This window comes from Argiope bruennichi, chromosome X2, assembly GCF_947563725.1.
Source record: "Argiope bruennichi chromosome X2, qqArgBrue1.1, whole genome shotgun sequence".
NCBI lineage: Eukaryota > Metazoa > Arthropoda > Arachnida > Araneae > Araneidae > Argiope > Argiope bruennichi.
The window spans coordinates 54,802,536-54,822,792 of NC_079163.1; the positions used below are offsets into that span (position 1 = coordinate 54,802,536).

The following is a 20,257-nucleotide window of genomic DNA, read 5'->3' on the forward strand; positions in this document are numbered from 1 at the left end:
AAGTAGCTGTATTTGCTACATCATACATATGACCATTGTTCTTTTTTTTTAAATAATATTTAGAAGAAAATTTCAAAATAATTTAGATTTAAATTAATCCCTCTCTCATTAGAAGAAAGAAAACGAAATATATATTTTAAAGTTATATGAAGATCATTCATTAGTTTGTTAGAATAAAATCTTCTAAAAGTTGAATTTTTTTAATTAGCATAACAATTTGTATAATGAAATAAAAAAATATCACTTTAAAAAACGAATGAACAACAATTTAAAAAATTTCAACAATAAATGGATTATTGTTGAAATTGCCTAAATTATAATAAATGAACTTCGTTATAATAAATGAATTCTGAGGTCACAATTATATACAGGGTGTCTCAAAAACCTTGACCGTGGCTTTTAATTTTTAAATATTGATCATAGACATATACTGTAAATTACAAAGTTGTGTAAAATAAGGTGCAAAATGTTATGAAATCGATTAAAATTTTCAGGAGAAAAAACTTTAAAAAATACAAAATTTAAATTTTTATACGAACCCTGTACAAAAAAGTTCCCAATGAGTAAAATGTGACCCATACTTTAAAACGGTCATGTACAAAATTTCAGAATTTTATCATGAAAACTCTCAAAGATATGTTAAAAGAAAGTTGGTGAAGGGTCAATCGTTAATTAAAATGCAAATGTTTACAGCTTCAGTACAGACGACGCGACGCAGGAATGCATTATAAGGAAATAAAATATGCTTCATATCTTTAGTTTTAAATACAAATTTTAAAATCTATGCTTCCTGAAAAATACTTTAAAATTTTGTATCATGAATTACAGAATATAACTTAAAAATAGCAGAGTCAATGAACATGTAAAATAACTTATGTAATCTTCCCTTTAAGTTATTATTTCTACAAATACTTTTGAACCAATAAATAGCAAAATTATCATTTACTCAATCATTACTTTCTTTGTTAATTTCTTTGTTAATCATACGACCCTTAAAACACGAACATGCGACATGTTTCCTCTTTGCGAACTCATATCCATGCATCGAAAAGTGGTTTAAATCAGCATTTATGTAGTTTCATATCTTTGAGACTTTTTGTGATAAATTGCTGAAGTTTTGTACATGACCTTATTAGAAAATGCGGCACATTTTACTCATTTGGAATTTTTTTGTACGGAGTCCGTATAAAAATTTAAATTTTGTATTTTTTGAAGTTTAATCCCCTGAAAATTTTAATCGATTTCATAGCATTTTGCACCTTTTTTTTAGGCAACTTTGTAACTTACAGTATATGTCTATAATCCATATTTAAGGAATAAAAGTCGCGGTCAAGGTTTTCGAGACACCCTGTATATATATATATATATATATATATATATATATATATATATATATATATATATATATATATATATATATATATATATATATATATATATATATATATATATATACACACACACACATATATATAGCATATTTTAGACCTCTGATGCACAAAAATAAAAAGAATATAAATAACAGGTTCACAGGCCATTACTATTACTACAAAAGGCTATATCGCATTTTGAAGTGATGTACTACTGACTACGTATAATACACTAGACTAATATGAACATTATTCATTCGCTAGTTAACAGGATTTTATTGAAACTGTCTAATGTTAAAAAATATGTATATAATGCTTATAAAATAATTTTTAATGCTAAAAGAATAAATATATAATGCTTATAAATTATTAATTTCATTTCCTAAGCGTTTAAAGACTTCCTGATGTTCAAACTATTTAACTTAGAAAAAAAATTTAAATAGGTTTAAAAAATTGCATTGTAAATCTTACAAAATCAGTGTTTCAGAAAACATTCATAATTTCTATTTATTAATAAATACAGAAGCAATAAACGAAATAAAGTACTTACTTGACTAACTGAGTAGCATTTCCACCAAGGTAAACATCTTTACCATCAGCACTATCAGATTCATCTAAACTGTGAAAAAAAAAAAAAAAACGTTAATCAAATGTAGATAATGATTTCCATGCAGTAATAACTTGTAAATGCCGAGTTGTTATATAGGATGAAAAACAAAAAAGCCACGAATTACTAAACATATAACATAGAAAACATACAAGAGAACTAAAACTTTATTTCGTAAACTTTCAGAAGCACATACATTTCATTTAACTACGAACCACAAGCAGACAGTATTTTATATTGAACCGTTTCTTGGCTAATGGTTCCACTAATATGAGACGGATGGAAGCTAGAAGTTAATACCGTAGCATTTTATTTTAGTGCTATTTCATATTGTTATTCTTAAATTTAATCGTGGGATAATTTATTAATGTATATTCATAAAGCTTGCATGAATAAAATGAAGCTTATCATGTGTACTAAAAATTCGCCTACTTCAGTGGTTTTTAGAACTTCCATACGTCACTGTAATAAATTATTACCCTTTTCGAAGCAAAGTTAATATAAATTTCACTGCTTTAGCTTGAACACTAGGTCCCAACGAGCTTCTTTAAAATATAGAACAAACAGTTTATTTTATCTGTTGCATTTCTAAATACTGGTATTCCCGTTGCGAAGTTGGTTAACACCCGACAGTTGAAGTGAAAGGTTGTTTGCTCAGGAGCAGAGAGCTTGGCAATGGCTGCAATTATTCATTTATAATTAAGCTTCATTATATTAAATTTCTTTTTTTCTATCTTGTAAATGACTTTTAAATTCTTACAGTAATGTCTAAATAAAAATATGTACGTCTTTAATAGACTAGTCATTAAAACCCCTGAGGCAAAAAAATGCGCATTTAAACCCCACATCGATGCCACACTATCGTACATGTTTTATGTTAATTTAGAAAGAAAGTAATTTGCCTTTCCGAAAAAATATTAACACAGAAATAATAACTAATCAGCGAAATATTACATAACATTTATATACATTATGTCGCAAATCATTTTTTTATATATTTATTATAAATATATTTGGTTTCGTAAACCACAATACGTACCTAGAGTTACTCATAAAAAAATCCACATCTGTATACAGCAATTCAGGGTTAACCATTTCCCGATATTTATGAAGAAAAGATTTGATTATTTTTTTAACAGTTTCGTCACCATCCGAGCCAGATCCTCTGAGAACTATCACATGATCTAACTAAGGGGGGAAAAAAGCAATATTTCAAATAGCTTTTTTCGACACACATTTGCAAACTAACATGAAAAATGGTTTGAAAATTACGTTAAACAGTATAGCTTCTTAAATATTTTCCATTTGCGACTTTGGCTACAAGATGCAATTCGACGACAAAAATAATTCGAATGGAAATATTTTTGTTACTCAAAATTTACATATACAGTAAGAGTGGAAAGTATTCGTATAATAATAATAGTTACGCATTAAAGAAGTCTCATTGTTAAAAACAACACACTTAAAATGCACGATAAGTCATTAAGTATATATAACCAAATATACTTTAATATTTCTATGTAAAATTTAGATTGAAATAGTTGCATAAATAATTAAAAAGTTTATTAAGCAAAATATCATTTAGTGGTCTAAAAAGTATTCGTGCAATATACATGATATTAACTATTTTTTATCAATACCTTTTGTAGTATGTCTTAAGAATAATTGCTTTGAGTCTAGTTGGCATTCTTTCGATCAAATTTGCTGTCTCTGAGCTATATATAAAGAACCATTCTAGTTTCGAGAATTTATTACATAATTTGTATAGGAAATCTGTAGATTTATAACCTTTTTCAACCGAAAGTTTTCCATAGATGTTCAATGGGATTGAAGTCAAGTGGCTGAGAATGAAATTTTATAAACCTTAGGATGTTAAACCATATCCAGAGAATGGTTCATAGATTTGTATGTTTTGGGTAATTAATGCAAGAAAGCGTAATTATCGTTCAGCCTCATTTTTGTCACAACAGATTGGAAATCATTTTTCTAAATATTAACAGAAAAAAGTAATTATGGTACTTAAGATATTTATTAAGAGCAGTTATCCTGCAGAAATGCATTTTCCGATTCACAGGAATTTCTTTATATGCATGTAATAAAAATTTAGCGCATTTGCTTTTATTTCTAAAAAACTTGCCATAATTTGCTTTTTTTTTTCAATAAATTTTTAATTGCCTTTTTTGTATATAGGAGAAAAAATGCTTTAAAACATTAAAAAAATCCTATAATTTAACTGCTATAACTAATTTAATTTGGAGATAATTTTGAGAATCCCACACAAAAAACAAAAAATTCCATTTTTATAAATGGAAATGAAAAAATTTCAATTTAAATTCCAAATTTCAAATCGGCTGGAGTTCGTCACAATTTCTTTCCACATAATTACAATAAGCAAATAGCACTTTTTTTGCTTCATACCTGATAATTGAACATAATTAATTAGGAGTAGGCACCCGTTTAATTGACCTCGGCTTGATGAAATGAAAGCAACAGATTTGAACTTTCAAGCATGCTATTGTTGTGTTACACTGATAAAAATATCGAAATATCTAGAATGGATTGAAAATGCTTGACCAGATTTTGATTTTGAACTAGAAGCAGGAGAAGCCCGGTGACTAAGGCTGTAGAACACAACAAAGCTTGAATTATTTAAAATACTTAATTTTTTATAACTTTTGCCGAGTGTTCTTTAACTAAATATCGAATATCATATACAAATAAAGATTTAATAAAACGCTTCTTAATCAAATCCCAATATGGTTGCAAAAATTAAGTTTCATCAAGTCGAAAAAACCGGAGTTGTATCTCACAGCAATTTAGAACAGCTTGAACTGGTGTTAAAACTCGCTTAGTGCGCATGGAGAAATGATGTACAAATAAAACATAAAAGGCGTTCATATGTCCCTACCGTGGTTGTAGCAGCCCATCGGTAATCATGAGAAGAAATGAGATTTTTTTAATGCTATTATAAGATTTTCCATTCTCAATTCCCCCCCCCCCTTTTCATTCTTATTCCCTTGTTAGCATAAAAATTTCTTTGCGATTTAATTAAACACGAATTGGAATATTTATAAAACTTGCTTCTTAATCAATATATTCTTATAATGATATTTGCGAATTTTTAATGCATGGTCGTAGATTTTAATATGAAGCCTCGTATTCCTACCAACTAAAAAATTAAGAAACCGATTTTGATAAGTATGAAATATGGAAACAGAAAGAGGACATTGCCTTAGTTATAGCTTTTTAATTTATTTATATTTTTAAGATTTTTTTTTCATCTGCATCAAATGCTAAAATCTACAATCTGGAAGACTTGACGAAAGATTAAAACCGTTGAAAGAAAGGGTAACAACGCTATTTACATAACAGATTTACATCACTTAAAATAAAATCCCCCCCCCTCTTTCTAGAGAAAACATATTGCAACTGTATCAATCTCAACATATTCAATGCTACAATATTAGGATATATTGCAGTAACATACTCGGTAACAGGAGATAGTTTAACTTAAAATATGTTACCTGATAAAAATTAAAAAAAAAAAAAAATACAGAAGGAATACAGAGCATTTTAAAAATACAGGGCATTGGTTCGTTAATGCACAGATTCTTTCCTCTTTCTTTAGGTTGTCATAGCACTTTTACCGTTTTTTTTTTTTTTGTCGCATTTTCATTTTTTTTTTATTCCGTTTTCTACGTCTTTTTTTTTTTTTTTTTTTTTTCACCAGACTTAAAGATTTCCGTTTAGGGGCCATATTCACTATAAGAAATCTAAAGTAAAACTGAATTTAAAGTGAAAATCTCGATCACAATTAATGGAAAAAATTCTTAGAATAGATGCTAAAAATTACATATGATTCATCCGTAAGTATTTATTGCTTTTTTGCAAAAGCTTTCCGTTCTTTCGAGATTTTCTGTTGAAATTAAAAATCAGCGAAATAGATTTTTTTTTTCGATATACGGTAATTGGGGGATATGAGGGTTTCAGTGTATCTTCTAAAATTTAATTTAAGCTTATATTCACTGAATTAAAATGTAGCACGAGGTCGAATATTAAAAATTTGTTAACAAAAAATTAACAATAAGTTAACCAAAATTAAAATGCAACAAAAACTCGTGTATAGATGTCAAAAATATTTCTATTTAAATAAGCATAATCTTTACTAATTCATGTTAAATAACTGGTAACAATATTGTTATATCGAGGGTTGAATTCGATACAATTTGTTGGTAAATTAATAGACAATCAGAGTTGATTTTGCAATACATATTTTTCGCTAACTTATCATCAAAAATATGTATATGTACTGTTAGACATTCAACATGAAAAAGACCATTTGTTTGAGATGTGTATTTAAAATGTATGACAAGCACGGTTTTTATTCGATTAAATGAATTAAAAATCATATTGTGCTATTAAGAGTAAGGTATTTACACCCTCCCTTCACCTTCTAGCTTTGCCAAAAGAAGCCTGCTATTGAGAAAAGATCGCATTTTTAAAATTAAGGAATCGAGCTCTTTGTCATACGTCAATGAAGTCCACAAACTTTTCAAAAACTAAGACGCAGATATACGATCTCCCCTCCCCCAAATGCGTTGCCAATGGAACATGAAAAACAGGGAACTTGTAAGTATTCACTTAGCCAATACACGAGCGAAAAAGAAGCTCTACAGTTTCAAAGCCTTAAAGAAACGCTAACGTAAGCATAAATGAATAACACCTGCATGAAATCACAGGTAAATCTATTAAGAAATCTTCATTTCGTACCAATGGTAACTACAAAATGGTGTGAGGAAGATTCGTTTCATAATCCACCCTTATAAAGTTCAAACAAGTAGCAACAGAAATATAGGATTAATAGAAAAACGCAACTTGGGATTTTACAAAGTAAGTTCAATTTTTTAATAAAATTTTGATTTTGATACTCGTTAAGAAAATTTCAAGAATGGCATTTCGAATAAGAAAAGTAACTATACGACGATTATAATAGAAGATACTAATTATCAAACTATAATATTTATCATTGCTAGATAGTATTTGTAACAGCATTTTGATTTTCGTATTATGAAAGAAAAATTCAAGAATTAAATTTTTTTTGTGTGGAATTTATTTGATAGATATCGATTAATTATCGAGTCATAGTACTAAATCTAATATGTAATAAAATAAAGAATTTGAATGATTAAAATTTATTTTAATTTATTGCAGAAAATATAGCTGCAAATAACTGATTAAATCGTATACTTTTAATTTTATTATTATTTAATAATCACGATTCTGATGTGCATACATTAGTGTGTGTTAATTAATTTTTACATTTTAGTTAAACATTTTTCAAATGATATTTCTGTATGGATAATCTTTTAAATTTTTAAAGAATATTTTCAGTATTTAACAGCTATTTATCACGATTTTACAATCACAAAAACACTAATCTATAAATTAAAATATATAAAATAAAATAATCCCAAAGCATAAGCATGACCGGAAATTCTACTAAAATTGTGATGTTTGCTAAAATATTTTTAAGAGTATAATCCTTGTGACATTTAAAATTTTAAAATAACATTTCAAACTGCTGAAATTTACAGAATATTCATTTTTCCAAAGAGTTCATTATAGTCCTTTTTTTTATTATTTATTTATTTATTTATTTATTTTTTGCTTTTTCAACACTTGAAAATTTTTAAAATAGCATTATATGTTTGAATAGTTAGGATAAGGGAGAGGTAAGGGTACAATAATCTATTTTTTGAAATAATTATTCATTACAAAGTGGAAATACCGACAGAATTTTAAAAGCAACTTCTTAGAAACAATTTCCGCTTGGATATATAAGTTTAAATTTTTTAATCAAAATAAAGTTACTCACTTTCTTTATATAATTTTCTTCGATTTTCGCAATATAATTCAAAATAACGGGGAATATAAATAATTTTTGGACAGACACATAAGAATATTACATGGAATCAAAATTTAAAAAAAAAAAAAATAATAAAACTATTAACCCTTTCTAGAGCCGTGGGAAGTATGCTTCCCACCAAATTTATCAATCTTTGTATGAATTTATGAAGGTTGGCATAAGTTCTCACAAATTTTTTTAGAAAGACAGAAATTTAGATGCTTTAGTTCTTTATTTATTAGGTAATCTAGAATTTTCGACTTACTGACCTCTCATCGATGTCTAACTGTACAAGATGACAGCATTGTACGGTTTCTTCAATTATAAATCATGATCACACTTAGGATACACAACGAACTTATGAATAAAGTTTAATAGGCAATACTGACCTTTCGATGCTCTACATTATTGATTTCTTATTGACGTTTAACTGCATTAGAAAGACAGCACTGTAAGGCTTCTTGAATTATAAATCGCGATCAGGCTTAGGTCTAAGGAAGCTAAGATAGCAAATACTTCCTCCAGATTCTTTAAAATAATTTTTAAAAGAAATGCTTTCAATTAAAATTTTTAAATCAAAATATAGAAAATTAAATTTATTCAGATTTTTAATGAAATAAAACTTTATTTGTATAATTTATTTTGATAAGTTTCAGTACGTCTGGGATTATGAAATATTTTTTTAAAACGGAAAGCCATCGTGACTTAAAACAAAAAAAAACAGCTTTATTGCATAAAAAATCGTTTTATCAAAGAAAAACTATATATGTAAGAATTTTATAAGTTTTCCTGACAAAAAAGTAAAAGAAAGAAACTGCTGTTGCAAAAATTCTGAAACCGAATTATTTATTATTTATATTTTAATTGGAATTTTAAATAAATAGAAAATTAAGAGAAATGTCGATGCTTTCCCGCAGTAACTTCCAAAAATATTATTGAAAAAAAACTTTTATTCATGCAATTATGTAATTTTGTAAACAATAATTAAGACGTTATAACGACAAAAATTGTGAAATTAGCATGTATATAAACTTAAATGTTATATATATAGAAAATGACAAGAGAGAATGTTTAATTTTTGCATCCCACAAATTTTCTTAATATTAAAAAATTATTTAAAATAGAAAACGAAAATAACACACCAAACTGAATATACTTGAGTCGAAGAGAAAATACTAAGAGATATAAACCAATTAACAAGTTTTGCAGAGTTTCTGGCTGCAAATAAGTTAGCCCAGGATTACAATCATCCATCATTGCTTTATTATTTCAACTAGGACTTACAATTTTAGTTTCTAAATTTATATTATATTATAACATTATACGTCAATTTAAATCATTCGCTTATACAACTAATCAATATTATAATAAAACAAATATTTTAGTTTTATATTTTTATAAGACGGATTCAAGTTCCAAAAATATAGTTTCGTTTTTCTATCAAAAAAAGAACCAAATAATCTCGATACCATTTTAAAATATCTGAATTCAATTCAAACAGCGGATATTTAAAACAGCCGAATAGCTAAAATATTACAGGAATGAGAAAAAATTAATTGAATAGCAAGTTTCAGGTATAATAAAAAATTTACAATTTAATGTAAATCATTATTATATATTCAATGAATTAGTGATAGATAACATTCCATAGAGCTTATTATTATTATTTTGATTTATTATTTTTTTAATTAAAGAATTTAAGTTTTTCTACATTTTTTGGAAGTACCAAGCACAAAAAGCGATTTTAATTTAATTCACAGATCTACATTTAATACTCTCAAATAATCAGCAAGTCAGACAGTGACTAAAGAGTTTTCAAATTTTAATGTCTTCCTGTATACACATAAATCGCATAAATATGAAATGTATATTTTATGTGCAAGATTTTTTAACAATTTTTAATAATTTTTTCAATTTAAAACTCAATTATTGCTTTCAATACAATGTAATAATATGTTAATACCATAGTTAAAAATGTTATTGATTGGAAAAGAATTTGCATTAGTTATATTTAATTTACAATAATCAAATATAAAAATTTTATTAAAAATATTTACGAAAGTTTTGATTCAACGCCTTCATTTATTTGTCATTTTATATCAGTCCTTTTAAAGACATATGAATAGAGCTCTGCTGCACTTGTATTTGAAATAATATTCTATCATTGCATATTTTTACCAAAGCATTGAATGCTTTTCTTTCAGATGAAATTCTTTGATAAGCTCTGCCTTTTACTTTTCCTCACAAATGTGGACTCCCGACTGAAGGAGCAACATCGGCCATGCTCATTCAATCCTTTATGCACATGCTCCAATGGAGGTCCAGATTTAGGTTCCGTATGCTGCCATAACATGCCATTAATGACTGTTCCATCTCAAATCAATAATTCTGCAATTTACATCATGAGTCTTAAGGATAACAAATTGCGTTATCTAGAAGATAATAGTTTAAATGGAACTGGGCTCTGGAAACTTCAGATTAACAACAATCTGCTCACGGATTTACCGCCCAACGCTTTAGCGGGACTCGAGAAAACATTATCGATTCTAGATTTGAGAAACAATAACTTAATACGAATACCAAAAGAAGCAATACAGAACTTAGAGAAACTAAGTAATTTGAATTTGGCTGATAACAAAATTGCCTTCTTACAAACAGATGATTTTCGCAATTTGGGTACTAGTTTAAAAGTTTTAGATTTATCTGAAAACGCTCTAATGCAAGTTCAAAATGACGCATTTCGTAATATGGTATCTTTAGAACTTTTGAATCTTGCACATAACTCCATAATTTCAATTGATGATATAACGTTTCATGGAGGGTTGAATAATTTAAAGCATATAAATCTTATGGGTAATCAGCTTCAGCAAATACCACTGAATGCTCTGGCTAGTTTTAAAAATATTAAAACCGTAAACTTGAATGAAAATCTGATTTCCACTATATCCGAAGGAAGGGAAATAAGAAACCGCATCTATTTAGATGAACTGCATCTTGAACACAATCTTATAGAAGAATTGACAGCAGAAAGCTTCAGACTTTTTAATCAAGTAAACCGTATCTTTTTGAAGGGCAATCCAATTACAACAATTAATGACACTTTTCTGACAGCCAATACAACTGAAATTTATATGCCTCATTGTTCGATATCAGAAATAACAAAAAATGCATTTTTTAGTTCAACACATTCATTGCAAGTTTTAGACCTTAGTTATAATAAAATAAAAGAATTTCCCTTTTTACCACTGACAAAGTTAAACAAATTATCACTTTCTGGAAATTCTCTAAAAGAAGTTACGCCGGAAGATATTAAGTATTGTGGGAATCCATTGAAATATCTAGATATTTCTGGATTAAAGATGAATGGGTTGTCGCAAGAAAGCATGAAATATTTACCAAACATAAGAGAGTTATCACTCAATAAACCAACGCCAGTTATCAATACAGAATACTTACAAGACATTGGACCTTCAATGGAAAAACTATCTTTGACAAGAAGTTCAATCAAAGTAATTGAAAATGGAGCATTTCACAGACTAAGCGGATTAAAAACATTAGATCTATCCCATAATGTCATATCAAAAATCGGAAATACCACTTTCAGGGATGTAAAGCATTCATTAGAAAAACTTGTTTTGCATAATGCTTTAAAATTAACATTATTCCCATATAAAGTCTTAAATTCTCTATCAAAGTTGGAATATTTAGATACGAGTAGCAATCGTATCCAATATTTAACACAGAATTCTTTTTCGTCATTTCAAAACTTGAGATATTTAAATTTAAATCATAATGAACTGAAAAATCTAGATCCGAATATAGTAAATGATATGCATAATCCAAACCTCTCATACCTGAAAGTAGCATTTAACAAAATTAGAGAACTAAAAACCCACATATTTCGAAATTTGCGAAATCTGATTTATTTGCAACTAAATGATAATTTGATTGACAACATACACAAATCTGCCTTTCTTGATTTAGACTCGGTAATGATTATTCGTCTAGAAGGGAATTTGATCAAAACCATTGATAATGAAGCATTCCAAAATTTGCCCAATATTCAGTTAATAAATTTGGGATATAATCAGCTATCTTCTTTCAATTTGGAAGCTTTTAACCAGGTAGGAAGATTATCAACTTTAAGGATAGATGTAGATCACAACAACATTCAGAATTTAACAGGAAATTATACGGTTATTCATACTTCAAGCAACATAAAGTATCTCAATTTTAGCTATAACAATATATCCTATTTGGACACCAACTACTTAGATCCAATAAGGCTGTCACTTACAGTCTTAGACTTAAGCCATAATAAATTGGTAAACTTAACTTCCCAGGCATTTACAAATCTGGCTCATCTGCAGACCCTAATACTTTCAAATAACGAGATTGAAAGCATAGAAGAAGAAGAATTTAAAGGTCTCCGATCTATACAAATATTAGATTTATCAAAAAATAACTTAAATACTCTACCAGAAAATTTATTTGAAAGACAAAAGCAATTAAGAATACTTTCATTGGCATACAATGAGATGGAACAGATACCTGCAGATATTTTTAAAAATACTATAATCGAGCAACTAGATTTATCATTTAATGACTTGCAAGAATTTCCAGAAGATTCAACATTTCATATCAAAGATACTCTGCAGTTAATCGACTTAACTGGAAATGCAATAGAATTCCTTAATTTCAGCAATATAGCATCATTGCCAAATTTACGGTATCTGGACCTTTCCCGAAACACACTAACTCTACTTAGTTCAACAGAAGAAATGCAACTACCACATCTAGTAAGTATAATTAATTTCATTTTTAAGACGATAAAAAGTCTTTCAAATAATATGTGCAAAACTTTTTAAAAAACTGAACTTTCAAGGAAAAACTGTTGCACTATATTGAATTTTGCAAAACAAAATTCAAGTATAAAACTCACAGAAAATAAAAACTATAGCATTAATAAACATAAAATAGTTAATAGTTTATTTTCCAAACATGATTCAGACTTTTAGATGTTTTATTGTCTCTTGATCGCAATACATATGCTTAGTTTTACTTAAAAGTTTGTCTCCAGACAACATCGTCAATTTCGTTTCATTAACGGGAAATTTTGCTCTCTTTTCTCATCAATAAAAAGAAAATATTCAAATTTTAAAAAAATGTGTAGAAAAAAGATGCTACTATTCAAATTTGTGACATAGATCTGAAATATATTCTTATTTTCACTTTCAGATGACCCTGGATTTATCTCACAACATAATAAAAGAATTTCCAGCATGGATGAGTAACCAATTACCCTCTAGTCTTGAGGAACTCAATTTAGCGAATACAAGTTTGAAAGAAATTCCAGTGCTGACATCGTCGTGTAACGTTTTAGTATTGAACCTGAGTTCCAATAATATACAAACGGTGGAACACGAGACATGGGAACAACTAAAGAAAATCCAAATTTTGGACTTATCTAATAATCTGTTGATAAATACATACAACAACGTATGGTCAAACCTGCAGTATTTAAAAAGCTTGTATTTGCAAAAGAATCCAATACAAAAATTATCAAACAATAGCTTCACGAATATGGAAAGGTTGCAGGAGCTATTTATAAAAAATTTGAAATTGCAAGAAATCGATCAAGATACGTTCCATACACTGACAGCATTGAAAAAGATAGAACTAGATACATACACAGGAAGGAGTACCAATGTATCTCAACTGTTTCATGGTAACCAAGGAATTCATGAAATACATTTGCATGTACAAGAGAATGGACTGGATGGGATTTTCAACGGAGATCTTCCTAAATCATTAAAATCTATCATTCTGGAAGGTGATAATTTAAAATACTTCGACGAGTCAGTCTTTTCGAGCATTCGAAGTCATACTCTTAACCTGAATATTCGAAACTCAAACATCACAAAATTTCCACAGAAGGTTTTTGAAAATATGAAAGAAACAAAAAATTTCACAGCAGCATTTATAAACAACAAGTTGCATACGCTTGAAAAGCTATACACAACAGAGGGAGAGGTAATGTAGTCTTTTTTAATGCAAATAGTTTGATATATTTTTAAACTTTCAAATGTGTAATACAAATAAATCACCAAATTTAGATACACGGAATAATAATACAAAAAAATCATTAGTATTTTAGGAAATAAACGCTTTTTTTACACATTACTGAAATAATATTTTACATTTATTTTGCTTTAATAATATTTCGTAATTTTAAATAATTTTGCATAGTAATGTTAAGGGTCCTTTTTTAGCATATCAATAGCTGTTTCAATCCAATAATTTGACTGCGCGCCCTGAAATTGTACAAGATACTTTTTCAAATGAAAATGATTTTTTTTCTTTTGTTTTGCAGGTTAATTTCATTTTTATAACATCCCCAATTAAAATAATCAAACAAAGGCTAAAAGAACTGCTTATTCGAAACTGAATATGAGTTCCGGAAAAACAGTAACCAGGATAAGGTTAAGCTCTGATGGGCCTCTTAGGCAATGCAAGTTTCGAGGGTCATTTTCCTCCTCTCAAACTTCCGAAACCAGATATATTTTATAGATTTTATCTCTATATAAACCAGTTTTTACGAGACACATTTTGCAGTAAATTGAAATAGAACAATTAATTGCAAGTTATCTTAGAAATATTTGTTTCAGTATCTCGATATATAAAAATTTAAAAGTAATTTTATAAACAAAGTGATAAAAATTTTCAAAACTTTTTAAACGCATTTTAAATACCAAAATACAAAATTTGTAAGGATTGTTTATTGACTTGTGAGCCAGTCAACTAATTGATTTGCAAGTGAATTTGAAAATATGGAGAAGAAACCATAACAATGTTCTGAAATTTGTTTGAGTTTATGATCTTTGAATCGAATGAAAACACATAATTGGATAACCATGAAAATACCACTATAAAATATCGGGTCTTCCAAAGTTATGAGGCCCCTAGGCAGTTGCTTATATTGCATATTTAATATATATATATATACTTCCTAACTTCCAAAACCAGATTTTTTTTGCCATTGATGTTAATCTTTTTATTTCTATATAAGCAGTTTTAAATAGCAAATGTGACAAACTGAAAAACTAAATAATTTAATTTCAGTCATTTTTCAGAAAACTAGTTTTTTATTATACTAAAGTTATATGCAGCCTTCAAACATTATATCATTAAACATGATAGTTTTCTGCCAATGAAAAACTTGTCATATTGTTTTTATTAAATTTACTTTTTTTTTTTTTTTTTTTTTTTTGCAAACAGGTACCAGAAAAGCACCTCAAACATTTGAAGTTATCTGGAAATCAACTACACTGCAACTGTGACCTTTCCTGGATATGGGAGTGGATAAAAGAATATGAATATGAAACTCAGTGTGAAGAAATGATATGCGAAGAGACTTACTTGCACGATTTGCGCGAAGCTGTATGTGTTAACATGAACAACAGATCAATTATTACTGTATTTAAAACAGAACTCGATTGCTTCTCAAGCGGTACATTAGCAAAACCTGCAATTGGAATATTACTTCATCTCTTCTTGAGCACTGCATTTATGCTATTTTATAACATAGTGATTGTTGCATAAAACTGTATCGCCTTTCCTCAGTAACTGCTTCTTATAAATCGAATTAGAAAATTCATTGAAAATTTTAATATCAAGCACTTAAATAACAATATAGGAATTTTATATTAACATAAGTTGCATAATGTTACTTATTATGCTTGATGTAAATATAAATTTAAAAATTCGCCTAAAAGTTACATTAAATTTTCTAAAAAACAGTGGATATTAGAATGGATAGTTACTGAAGTTAATAAAAATCAATGTTATTTAATGTAAATTTGATGTGATTTTGTAATATTTCAATATGTAACTTCATGAAGGCTTTCACTTTTTGATCAAGTTGTATTAAATAAAAAAGTTATGATTTTGTTATGTTTCAATATGAAACTTCATGAAAGCTTTCACTTTTTGATCAAGTTGTATTAAATAAAAAAAGTTTTAGTTAATCATTGGAATTGATATTTTTGATTCTATAAGCGATTCTTTCAAATGTTAATTAATCAGTACATACAAAAATCCATTTAAATCTGCTTAAACTTTAAAACATTTCTTCATTTCATTCAGACAAATTTTTTTTTTTATTTTTTCGTTTTTTCGCCCTTCTGAAAATGTTTCAAAATTATTGCTATTGTTTGTTTCTGTAATATTATAAATGCACACTTCAAAATTTCAAGTAGTTATCAAAATATGTTAAAACTTAATTTGATTTGACAATTTAACTTTTTTGATTGAGACAATTTAAAAACTTTTACAATGTATAAGAAAAGCCACAGTATTTTTTTTTTGGGGGGGGGGTCTTAATCATATCTTAAAAATACTTTTCGATATTAATAACATATTGAATCAAAACATATCTGGTATGTAAATCAGTCAGTTAAAAGAAAGCAGGAGGATTTCTTAATTTAGATTTCTTAAATTTCTTTCCATTTATGTATCCTTTGGAAGATGATATACATTATAATAATAGTACATTCCAGTCAGAAAATTTTTTCTAACTCCAAAGTTAGAAAATAAATAAGAAAGCGAAGAAATAATTATTGAAAACCATATTACCACAGCAAATTTAATGATTTTTTTTTATCAGATGTTTTTTTAAGTTACTTTTATTTTCAAATGTTCAAGAGTCTCAAAGAAAAGTATTCTTTGATTTCTCAACCTGGATTGAGATCGTGCGTTTAAGATATTCTGACAAACGGCCTTCAAGAGAATATGAAATCTACTAAAATTATAAATGTTGTGTTTTGCCAAGATGTCGTGAATGAAAAGAAACAGATTCCCAAGGCGAAAAACTACTCAAATCCGAATTTTTTCCCACCAAGATCTTTGCAAATAATAATTTTTTTAATACACACTGGTAATAGTTAATGCATGTTGGAGTGGATAAATAGTTGTTAATAAGAGGAGTAAAATATTAATCATAACAATCTTTCAAAAGATTCTACCAAGGTGGTAATCACTTTTTGAACTTTCATCAATAGATTAACTATGCATAAGTATAATTATCACCTATATTTTTTCAGCAGTTAAAATGCAGCAAATTAATACCATATCTAACATAGAACATGAAATTAAAAAGAAATGAGTGTGCAAAAATAAACACTGTATGATTATTAATGATGGAAACATTAAACAGATATCAAAAATTTAAGTAACAAAAAATAAATAACAATAAATAAATATCAAAATCAGCAATTATAACTCAAATCTAGGACCATTTTGCATTCATAAGGGGGGGGGACTCATAATTTTAAGATATGGAATTTATTTAATAATTTGGAATTGGATTCACAAACCAAGCAAAAGAAATTGTATATTTACAGGCAAAAGTAATAATCACTTCACAAATAGCTGAAACGCATACAGTAGATAGAATGGCACAGATGACAAATTTCTTTAACTTTTCAATATTTAACTAAACAATTATCTATTATATATGTTATAACAGAAAGCTTACAAATAATTTTTAATATTGACAAAAACATATAAAAGAGGCAAAAAATCGGTTTATTAAATGAACATAGGAAAATGGAGGCAAAAATAGTTTATCTTCCACAAATTTCATCGTATTTAAAAACTCATTAGCATTAATATTATGTGTATTAAATAGTTTATAATACAATGTTAATTTCCTTCCTATCGAGACAACAGCATACACTAGTGACATTATTTTTACATTTCTAGTAACAATGTGAAAATTCATAAATTCAGTTAGAATTTATATCTTTTACACACTCAATCAAATTTACAATAAATACACACACAATGCATAGATATGTTTAAAACATATAAAAAAAAACAGGCGAATATTTGATTTTAAAAAATGCAGAATATTAAAAGAAAAATCACTTTCGGAACATGATATAAATAATTTGAAAACATTTTTTTAAATATTTTTCGCATTAACAATGCAAATACACAATTAAAAATATTCAATTATACTAGTATCCAGGTATTAAAATTACTTGTATCAGGATTTAAAAATATTCAGGTATACTGCAACTCCTAATACCGGTTATCAACCAATAATTTTTAGTATGTTGTAATTAAATCAAAAACGTTTTCCTCTTCTAAAATTGATTGATAAAAGCAGCACATATTAACAACCGGAGAAAATACTGCATGACCAAAATGTTTTTGAATGAACATGATGTTGACCTGTAATAAATTTGATTGCTTCTTTTTATATGAGCGGAAAACTACGTCTAAATTAAGCTTAACGAACAATTTAATTTGATAATTCAATCATGGTCTGATACAAGTTGCAATCAGTGACGGTTCCTAGTCAAGAAACAAGCAGAATGAGAAAAAATATCTCATTATAATTAAAGAACAATTTTTTAAAAAAGCAGCTTCACCTCTAAATAGACAACAATTTTTAACTATAGTTATTTCAGTTGCATTTAAGAAAAATATCTACGTGTGTTTCTCAATGAGTGACTTCTAATAAAAGTAAACGAATGTGTATGAAAGCTGATTTCGCCGAGAAAACGTGAGAGCGAAAGCAGATCCAAACAACAGCTAATGCGAAAACAAAATCAAAAGAGCAAAAACAAGACTTGTGTGGGAAGGAAGGGATGGGATAAATATCCTCACATAGTTTAACGTGGGCCAGAACATCTCTTAAGCTGTGACCAGAGCAGCAAGTCACCGGCAATTTCAATGGGAAATTTTTATTTTTACCTTCCGCTAGAACGCAATGAAAGAATTTAAATAATTTCTAGCGCTGTTCGGAGACCAGTCCCAATTTCCATAGTATTTTTTATTATGCTAAGAATATCAATTTTGTCCCAAAAAAGCCCGATATTTCCTAATTTATTTTCTTATCCAACAAGAACTGCAAGAAAATTATGGAAAACTGTAATGTACCGAAGTTTCGTTGAGGCTTAAAAGTTGAAGAATTGATGTGCATGCCTACTATAGTTACAATCGTAAAGAAAGACGAAACAAAAAAGAAAAAAGATGCAGCCTTTTAAACTGCAACTAAAAAGAAATCAATGAAGGTTTATACTTAAGCTTTAACACAAGAAAAATTATTGAAATATAAAAAGAAATCTATGAAATACTGAAAACTATCTGAATTTTATTATAACTATAAAAATATTGCCACGAAATATATAGGGTGATTAGGAAATCAGAAAAATTTTTGAAAATAAATAATTAGCAAAACAATGAAGATAGAGAAATACTTTTTGAACAAAAAGGATAAAAATGATTTTTTGTTGTCACGCAACTATAATTTATTGGTTGCATATGTAGTGAACGTGATATTTTGGATTGGCAATTAATTGATTGAAGATTTTAAATAAGAAGGAAATTCAAAATTTTTGTTTGAAAATATAACTTTATTTAATTAGGTATTGTTCTTTTTTTATCGTTGATCTTTTGTCGTATTTAAGGCCGTGTCATAATACTATGTTCATAAATATTACGATTTTTGTCGGCAAAAAAACTAAATTAAATAAAATCACCAGCATCATTAAAAATTTTACCATTTAAGTTCTGCATTGAACAAAATAAATAAAAATCTAAAAGCGTTATTATAGCTACATGGCGAACATGACAACACATCCCAATTTATCTTTGTAAATTTTTGTCGAGTGACTAAGCATACGAGGGAGGCTTTGCATTGCCATGTTAGAAAACAACCCGCTAAATATTTGTCAATTCTAGCCTCTTCTCTTGAAATGCATAGACATTTGAATTAACCATTTAGTTCCAAGATCAAAATTAACAGCATAATCCTTTTTTTTTGGGGGGGGGGATCTCGGATTTGATGTTGTCTAGGCTGAATTCAAAAATAAATTCGCGCAAAAATTACTGCTTTTAAATAATTTCCTACTCAAAACCAAAGGATATATATTGTTACGAATCTGTGATGCTGCTTCCCAGCATAGTTGGTTCCATCATCAGAAAGATTGTTTTACAGTCATATGTATTGGACAGAGTCCGGGTGTCGCGTCGGAGGTCCCAAACCTTGGCGACCATTTGGCGACTTGGCGACGAATTTGGCGACTAAATAGATTATACCCGAAACATCGAGAATTTTCCCGGTCCGTTCATTAGTAACCGAGATATGCCTCCAAAGTTCCTGATTGGTTGAGAAGCTTCTAGCCCCGCCTCCTGAGACCTATAAAAGGAGGCAGTCTGCAGCTGCCGGGGTAGTAGTCGGAATCGACGGTAAAGAACGAGTCTTCCAGAGATTAGCAGAGCAGCGACGGAGTCAAGCTAGTGCTGAACTAAGCTGTGCGCTACTGTCTGCAGTAGAGTCTTGTTGTATGTTACTGTGTGCACGTC

The 20,257-nt window shown here is 28.1% G+C and overlaps 2 protein-coding genes across 2 annotated transcripts in view; one reads left to right on the forward strand and one right to left on the reverse strand.

Annotated features, from left to right (window-relative positions):
- LOC129961002 (telomerase protein component 1-like) overlaps positions 1-20,257 on the reverse strand; it is a 148,024-nt gene that overhangs the window by 85,625 nt on the left and 42,142 nt on the right. Inside the window, exons 22-23 of the mRNA XM_056074793.1 lie at positions 3,017-3,165; positions 1,921-1,989 (exon numbers count right to left, since the gene is read on the reverse strand). Of these exons, the coding sequence (XP_055930768.1) occupies positions 1,921-1,989; positions 3,017-3,165 (218 nt within the window). The remainder of the gene's footprint in view (positions 1-1,920; positions 1,990-3,016; positions 3,166-20,257) is intronic.
- LOC129961003 (chaoptin-like) lies at positions 6,674-15,775 on the forward strand. The gene is made up of 4 exons (XM_056074794.1): positions 6,674-6,867; positions 10,087-12,681; positions 13,121-13,915; positions 15,161-15,775. Exons 2-4 carry the CDS (start codon positions 10,087-10,089, stop codon positions 15,482-15,484), a joined length of 3,714 nt encoding a protein of 1,237 aa, XP_055930769.1. The 5' UTR covers positions 6,674-6,867; the 3' UTR covers positions 15,485-15,775.

Coding starts and splice junctions, on each gene's coding strand:
- LOC129961003 (XM_056074794.1), top strand. CDS start 10,087: ATGAAATTCTTTGATAAGCTCTGCCTTTTACTTTTCCTCACAAATGTG. Junction 12,682..13,120: donor AAATGCAACTACCACATCTA/GTAAGTATAATT, acceptor TTTCACTTTCAG/ATGACCCTGGATTTATCTCA. Junction 13,916..15,160: donor TATACACAACAGAGGGAGAG/GTAATGTAGTCT, acceptor TTTTGCAAACAG/GTACCAGAAAAGCACCTCAA.